Below are 8,866 nucleotides of genomic sequence, written 5' to 3'. Positions count from 1 at the left end.
AGAGAGAGAGAGAGAGAGAGAGAGAGAGAGAGAGAGAGAGAGATTGTCCAGATCTGCAATTTCATTAATGTTAGGAACTCTAGGGAGTAGAAACTCCTGTCACTAGTACGTTCTTCTGTAACCAAGAGTTTTGAAGAGTCATTTGAAAGCACTGAGAAATTAAGTAACTTGCCCATGTCCAAGTAATATGTATCAGAGACAGGACTTAAATCTAGGTCTTTCTGACTACAAGGTTGTCCCCATTGTCCCATGGCATTGTCTTTCTATATGCATATGTAATTTTGTATATCTTGTAATATATAGTACTTTGTTTATAATTAATAATTAATGTGACTTTTTTTCTTTCCTTTCTTTTTCAGACCATCCAGACCTCTCAAGTTACCAAAAAGGTAAAAACAAGCACCTTTTTACCCCTAAAGAAAATAAATTTTTTTTTTTGCTTAATCTTGTTCCTAAGGCTATAGCAATAGTCCTGAATCTCTGAAGGAATGGCCCTTTATATTTTGGCAAAATTAGCCATTTGCACTAGCTATAATCATCTTAATAATGCTAGAATACTACAATAATCTTAGTAACTATCACTTACATAGCACTCTAAGGTTTCCAAAGGTTTAATATACTGGATCTCATTTTATCTCCCTAGTCCTGTAAGGTAATTGCTATTATTATCTCAATTTTATAGATGAGGAAATTAAGGCAAACAGGTTTTTGTCAATAAACTAATAAGCACAGTAGGATCTTGTGATTTCTATGTCTTTCAATTAATCATATGATAGTTTAAAAAAATGGTCTCTTGTTGAAAATCTCTTGAGAAAGGCTGCCTTTCCTCTTCTAAATACCCTTATCAAGGATGTCTTTCTTATGTGCAGATTATTCTCTTTAAAATTTTCTGTAGATAGGAAAGTATGCAAATGGGTGGGTTGTTATTAATGTTCTATCAATTGCCTTTTTTAGATAATGGTAGAATCCCAGATTTTTCCCATACCTTTGTTTAAGGATCCCCCAAAGGACAACGAAGAAAAATAGAGTGGACCTGAGCAGTCTGGAAACTAATTATAAACAAGAGATTACTCCCAAGGAACATGTAAATTTTGTCATCAACAAATATATAATTGAAAAAGAAGTTAACTTGTGTCACAAAAGCGAGGGATGTACAATGCATAGATTGTGTGCCCTGTCAACATCCTTGTGATGTTGGAAGAATACAAGGAAGGCTTCTCGCATGTTGGGTGTACCCTCCCCTTCCTCTGTGGCAAACAAAGAGGAAGACGTGATGTGAGTCATACAGGATAAGATGCTGTCAGCGTCACTGGAGGGAATACCCATACTGATGAGATCCTAAATCCATTGGAGTTTTAGAGTATTAACAGATGGTTGATGTGAGGCACAGAGAAGTTAAATTGTTTACCCAAGATCACACAGTTAGTTGTGGCTTTAGGTGGCACAGTGGTTAGAGTGTTAGACCTTGGAGATGAAAGTCTTTACTGACAGTGACCTAGAACAATTAATTCACTTGAAACCCTCTAAATTTCCTTATTTGTAAAATAGAGGTAATAATAGCATCCAGGGTTTTTGTGAGCTTCAAATGAAATAATATATATATAAAGTGTTTTGCAAAACTTTTAGTGCTATATCAAAGCTATCTATCTTTTAAAATTATCATTGTTGTTATTATCATTAAGATTAGACCTAGGTCCATCAATTTTTATCCTAGTGCTCTTAATGATAAATGTTAAAAGTGATTCTGTAGATATTCAATGAAAAACACTGAGGTGTAAGGAGGTGATATGGCGTGTCTGGGGGTATTGAGTTAGTCTGAAAAAGAGCCAGAGAAATAACTCAGATCCTGGTTTATTGTTTTAGGTTTTAACCACTGGTGAACACCTCTACCTTGTCAAAGAATTGAGTCACTTTAAATGGATTCAAATGAAAGCATAGTAGTTACTTGACAACATACTCAAAAGCCTGTTATGAGTTCAAAGGGAAAGGAAATTTTTTGAATATTCAGCTATTTCAAACCAACAGTATACATCCTAGATATATGAACATTAATCAGTCAATAAATATTTATTAAGTTCTTCTATGTGCCAAAGCAATGTGTCAGGCTCTGATCATAATGAGTTTACATTCTAATTAGCAGGAGAAAGTTCTCAATTTAGGAAGAGTGGCCAAAAACATAGAGGCAGCTAAGGAGTAGGAAATAAGAATAGTACCTTTCAAGAAAGCACACAGTGCTGTTATTATGATACAGATAGTCCATTTTACATAGGCCTCCAGTAGATTCAGCATGGCATTAAATTATTAATTAATTTAATTATTATGAACTGTTATTAATTGAGCCAGTCCTTAAATTTAGAATGAGGGTGGTGGAGGAGGGAAGAGAGAGAGAGACAGAGAGAGGAAGAAGAAGGAGGAGGAGGAAGGAAGGAAGGAAGGAAAAGGGGAAGAAGAAAGAAGAAAAAGAAGGAAATTAGAAAAAGAAAAGGGAAGTATAACATGATAATATGGCCAAGGGACTAGTCCTTTTAAGAATTCCATTGATCCTATGGTTTACTTTTCAAACAGCAAAAGAATATTGTTCAAGTTCCTCATTATAACCCTGGATACCTAGGGAAAGGAACAGTTTTCTCAAGAGAGATCATAACAGAGGATTTATAGGTCATTTTAATTTTCTTAACTTTCCCAGTTTTCCTGCTTTAATTATTAGATTTTTGCCTTGATATTATACTCTTATCTAGACTTCATAGGATATTGTATGGGTAACAGGAGGAATAGAAATATATACAGGATTTTTACAATGTTTGGAAGAAGCAGCAAATTCCCTGAGTATGGCCTAAGGAAAGAATAAAATTGACTATTAGGATTGGTGTTCACCATGATAATATATCTGCTAAGGGAACTGATCCCATTCCTGAATTGTAACAGTTTCTCTAAGCAAGGTTAGTCCATGAAACATCTGCTGGATAAGGAAGTTAGATTGTCATTTAGCAAGGTTAAAAGAGTTCAGGAGAAATGTGCTGGAATCAGTAATAGTATAAAGTTTCCATTTGCAGTCAACACACGTCTATGGCATAGGCCTGGGCTGTCAAATCAAAACCAAATGTTTTCAAAGGGAAGAAAGACAATTCTCCAATGAAGTTCTCTTAAATGGCTGTGCTGAGGTGTGTGCCTTGCAGGAAACAGAACAAAACAAAATGATTATTTGAGCTAATTGAGTCATCATAGGGCAACTGAGCAGTTTGTGACCCTCAATTAAAAATAGATAGGTGACTCCTGCTTTGGTCAAAAGGGTAAAAAATTGAAAATTGATCCTTTGATAAAGTACAATCTATAATGGTTCAAGTCTAAGACAGTTTTCAGTTCCAAGGGCTTAGATTTTCAAAATGTCAGATGAGTGCATCCTGTGATGAGCGTGTGTATGTGTGTGTGAATGTGTATTCCAGTGAATTATATTGAAAGTAGTTAACCACAAGCTTTATGTCTTTCATTATCTGTTTAAAACAAAACCAAAAAAATCCTTGGCATCGGTAAAGAGTAAGAGTCTCAGAATGGGAAAGCCAAGCCCAGCTATTTAGACTAACAACTTCAAAACAAGTAACTGATCTTCGTTTGCATTTGGTGGATGAGGAAGTCAAATATGGAGAATTTCTGTGCGTGTTGGGTGTGTTGTAGTCATTTGAAAGCTGCTGACCATTTGGTATTTACATTTGAACAACCACAATCAGCAAATTTTGATTTATGTGCTTTCTTAAAAGCATTTGAGGAATTGTTTTCTGTATTTCATTTACCAGATTAGACAGGGCAGCTTTTCTGCAATGAGTGTGTGTGTATGTGTGTATTTGTATGTGTGTGTGGGGGGGGGTGTGTTCAGAACTTGCTTTCTGTGAATTATATTGGAGACAGTAAATTACAAACTTTATTTCTTTCATTTTCTGTTTAAAATTAACCCCCCCACCCCCCCAAAAAAATCATTGGTATTAGAGGTTTGAGGGAGAAGACCTTATGTGGATAAAGAACTAGGTGCTGGAGACGGCAGTGTAGTTAATGGGAAAAAACCCTATTGGACTCCAAGAACCAGAAGATTTCAGTTCTAACCCTGGCTCTGCTATTGACTTAAGCTCTGGGTCTGGCAAGTCATTTAACTTCTCTGATGCTTCAAGGGCAGTGCTCACTAAAATGCTCCTAACCCTAGCAGTCTAGAGTTCACATATTGATTGAGCTTTGTTATGCAAAGTCAGAGTCATAGTCTTACTACTGGAAGGGGCTTCAGAAACCACGTAGTCCAACTCTCTCCTTTTACTGAGGAGCAAACAGAAGCCTGGGAAGGTTAAGGGATTTACCCAAGGTCACCCAGGTAACAAATAACACAACTAACATTCCAACTGAGGTTCCCTCACTCCAGCCTTACCCTGCTGCCCTAATGCTTACATTTTATTTAATGGGAGAAAAGAGAGTTATATCTCCTCATTTCTTTAGGATGATTGCCATAGAACAATAGCTTTGGAAAATGTCTTTCAATCAGATTGGCTAACATGACAAAACAGGAAAAGGATAAATGTTGGAGAAGATGTGGGAAAATTAGAACACTAATGCATTGTTGGTGGAGTTCTGAACTGATCCAACCATTCTGGAGAAAAATTTGGAACTATGCAGAAAGGGCTATAAAACAGTGTATACCCTTTGACCCAGCAATACAATTTCTAGGACTATATCCCAAAGAGGTCATAAAAATGGGGAAAGGACCCACATGTACAAAAATATTTATAGCAGCTCTTTTTGTGGTGGCTAAGAATTGGAAATTGAGGGGATGCCCATCAGTTGGGGAATGGCTGAACAAGTTGTGGTATATGAATATAGTGGAATACTATTGTGCTATACGAAATGATGAGCAGGTGGACTTCAGAAAAACCTGGAAAGACTTGTATAGTCTGATGCTGAGTGAAGTGAGCAGAACCAGGAGAACATTGTACATAGTAACAGCCACATTGTGCAATGACTATCTTTCGTAGACTTCTCAGCAATGCAAGGATCTAAGACAACTCCAAAAGACTCATGATGGAAAATCTGTCCACATCCAGAGAAAGAACTGTGAAATCTGAATACAGATGGAAGCATATTATTTGATCTCTTTTTTTGTCTTGTTGTTTTGTTTTATTACTTGTTTCATATGGTTCCTTCCATTGGCTCTAATACTTCTTTACAACATGACTAATGTGAAAATTAAAAAGAAAAAAAAAAGACAACCAGTAGGAAAAAAAAAAGAAGAATGTCTTTGATATAAGTTTTGATTGTGAAGAGCTTTATACTTTAAAATAGAAATACTTTATATTTTAATTTCCTCATCTGAGGATGAAGCTTTGAGTGAGTGTCCTTATAAATTTAAAAGATATGAATATTTTAAAAAAAGTTATTTCTTCCTAGACACATAGAATAGCTTTTTCAGAACTGTATTCATAGTTGCCAGCGTGGTTTTGAAAAAGTAACTCATAATTATAATCACTAAATTTGTGAGCCAGCAGCCTATTTTCAAATGAGCCAGAAGTAGTCTTAAATCATAAAGTGGCTAAATAGTCTTAAATTATGAATTTCATTTTATGAACATTGAAGAGTAATGTTCTAAGACCAAAGTTTTCCTAATCAAGATTCAAGGAAGCTGCATCTGGCAGAAACGAGAGGGATTCTTAAAATCTTCTCTGTTAATTTAATTTTTTTGTTCCCTTTATTAAGTTAGATCCTCTCAAAGTTTCTCAGTCCTGGTGAAAGTGGAGAAAAGTCATGGGATCATTGGTTTTATAGTTGGAAGGGACTTCAGAGGCTTTCTAGTCCAGCACCCTCATTTTACAGAGGAAGAAACTGGGAGATTTGCCCAAAATTACACAGATAAGTAATAAGCAGCTGGGTCAGAATTCGAACCCAAATCCAGTGCTTTTTCCATCAAACCAGCTGGCCCCTATGTTAATTTCTGATTGTTAATATTGTTTTCCCTTGAGGCATACAGGTGGCATAGTAGATAGAGTGCTGGACTTAGAATCTAGAAGACCTGGGTTCAAATCCTATTCTTACTAGCTTTGTGACCCTTGGCATGTCACTTAACCTCCTCTAACATGGGGATAATGATGACAGCATTGTCATGAGAGGATTAAATGAGTTAACATCTATAAGGCACTTTGTTCACTTAAAAGCACTGTATAAATGCTGTCCACTGTTATTGTATATTCTGTGGTTTCTGTGGTATGTTATCTCTCCTCTAAAGATTTACAACTTATATGTCATTCCAAACAATTCTTTTGAGGATGTCTTCAGGCAGATGGCCTTCAAGAAGGCTGTGTCATGGGACAGCTAAGTAGTGCAGTGGATAGAGCACCCGCCCTGGACTCAGGAGGACCTGAGCTCCAATCCAGCCTCAGACACATGATACTTACTAGCTGTGGGACCCTGGGCAAGTTACTTAATCCCAGTTGTCTTCCCTGTCCTCTCCCCCATCCCCCCCCCAAAAGGCTATATTCACAATGTAGCCCACAATCTTTACAAGTAATAAAAATAAAATAGCTGCTGCCCAGGTTTTGAAAGATGGTCTTTTTCACAATCCAATAGAATATTAAGTTCTTTGAGGACAGGCATTGGTCATTTTTATCTTTACATCCCTAGGGCTAACATAGTGCTTGAAAAAGAAAAAGGGGAGGGGCAGCTAAGTGGCACAGTGGATAGAGTGCCAACACTGGAGTCAGGAGGACCTGAGTTCAAATCCAGCCTCAGACACATGATACTTACTAGCTGTGTGACCATAGGCAAGTCACTTAACCCAGATTGCCTCACTAAGAAAAAAAAAGAAAAAAGAAAAAGGGGGGAAAAAGGAAGTAGGAAGGACAAAAGCATATGAAAAAGGAAAATGATTTTGAAAATTGCTTAATAAAATACTATCCATAAATAGAAATTTAAATTCAACAAATGTTAAAGGCCTCATTATTTGTAAAATACTATAGAAGTTTAAAATCTAAATAAGCAGTCTTTGCCCTCAAGGACTTTACAATCTAATATTTGGGTGGTGCAGTGGATAGAGTACTGGCTTAGAATCAGGAAAACTCATCTTCCTGAATTCAGATCCAGACTCAGACACTTACTAGCTGTGGGACCTTGGGCAAGTCACTATTTGCCTCAGTTCCTCATTCGTTAGATGAACTGGAGAAGGAAAAAGCAAACTGCTCTGGTATCTTTGCCAAGAAAACCCAAAAATGGCATCACCGAGAGTTGGACACAACTGAAAAATGAAACAACAGTTTATTTGTATAAATACATATAACTAGTTGTTAATACTATCTGACCACCAGTATTTTTAGGTCCCAAATGTATACATAAAAGCACATTATTTTCTTATGAAGTAAGACCCTTTGATTTCTTGCTTCTAAAATCCCCTTTCTTCTGTCTTCTTGTAGTTACGCTGCCTTGATAGCTGACTGGCCTGTGGTGGTCCTGGGCCTGTGCACTGTGCTCATTGTGGTCTGTGCTCTGGTTGGAATATTGGTGCCTGATCTTCCTGACTTCTCTGACCCCTTGTTGGTAAGGAAAAAATGCCAATGCAGAACAATTGTGTGTGGTTCCCTTTCTTTGTCTATCATCAGGTCGAACAATGGAGACTTGACACATATTTAATATGCTTTCATCTAATCTCATCTCTAAAAAAGGCTGGGAAATGTTTTTCCTTTATTTATGAGTCTTAAGAGGCCAAGGAACTTTCATCACCACTAGAATTCAAGAGTTCCTGCTTCTTGGTGTCATGTTCCAGCCAAAAGGCCTCTTTTGTGTCATGTGTATAATAAATAGAGATTTTAGTGTTTTTTTTCCCCCTGCATTATATAAGAAACCTCACAGAGAATCAGAATGCTATCATAAAGTTTTTACAAACCCATTGAGGCATGGTGATTTCTTTTTCTTCTAAGAAAGCTATATCAATTTTAGTATGTATAGCAGATGGCAGTCAGTTTTTAAGTTAAAAGTTTCCTTATTTGGAGGAAGAGGAGAGATGTATACATTTAAACCAACAGGAAGTGATACAGAATACTGTAATATTTAATGACAAAAATTAATTATATTTCATTGTCATTCAGTTTATGCCAGGAATTAGTTTACTAAAGGATTTGTGAAGATTTAGAAAAATAAGCTCCTAATGAGTGAGTATGTTTCTCTTAAGGCATGCAAAAGATGCCCGGTAATCCTCAGATACTTGTCATAAAAATATAGTTGATCATTTTTCCATCAGGTCATTTTATTCTGTAAGGCATTTCACCTTCCCCAGTTGGTGTGAAGAGCGACTATGCCTTCTAATGAAAACTCTGTATCACTCTGACATGAAATTTCCCAAGATGTTATTAAAGCTATACTTAACCTGAAATGAAATACACTAATGAAGATTTATAATGTTTTGCCTTAAGGGTTTTGAACCAAGAGGGACTGCCATAGGCCAGAGACTGGTCACATGGAATAACATGGTGAAAAATACAGGATACAAAGCAACACTAGCAAATTATCCTTTTAAATATGCAGAGGAGCAAGTCAAAAGGTAATAGTTTCATGTCTCTGGTGACTTTCAGGCTACTAAAGGTAGCATTCCTTAAGGCCTTGCAAGTGGTGTGGTTTAATAGAAAGATCTCAGGAAGATTGGTTCTCTGGCTTTTTAGCCCTATGACCTTAGGCAAGTCACTTAACCTTTGGAGTCTCAGTTATCTGAGTTATATCTCAGTTATATAAAATGAGAACCATAATACTCTGCCTACCTCATAAGATTATTATGAGCAAAGCCTCTGAAAATGGTAAATTTCAGTTATTATTTAAAATGAATTGTAAAGGTAAAATGCTGTATAAATACAAC

General features: G+C 36.4%; 1 protein-coding gene across 6 annotated transcripts in view; it reads left to right on the top strand.

The window, feature by feature from the left end:
* Window positions 1-8,866, top strand: part of LOC114050154 (protein dispatched homolog 1) — a 234,920-nt gene that overhangs the window by 209,995 nt on the left and 16,059 nt on the right. For all 6 annotated transcript variants that reach the window (XM_027871765.1, XM_027871767.1, XM_027871764.1 and 3 more), the window contains 3 exons: window positions 360-389; window positions 7,434-7,557; window positions 8,430-8,557. In XM_027871765.1, the coding sequence (XP_027727566.1) occupies window positions 360-389; window positions 7,434-7,557; window positions 8,430-8,557 (282 nt within the window). The remainder of the gene's footprint in view (window positions 1-359; window positions 390-7,433; window positions 7,558-8,429; window positions 8,558-8,866) is intronic.

Source organism: Vombatus ursinus, unplaced genomic scaffold (genome assembly GCF_900497805.2).
Source record: "Vombatus ursinus unplaced genomic scaffold, bare-nosed wombat genome assembly UNPS02014798.1, whole genome shotgun sequence".
NCBI lineage: Eukaryota > Metazoa > Chordata > Mammalia > Diprotodontia > Vombatidae > Vombatus > Vombatus ursinus.
The sequence above is the reverse complement of the archived record's forward strand: the minus strand, read 5'-3'. Positions and strand labels throughout refer to the sequence as shown.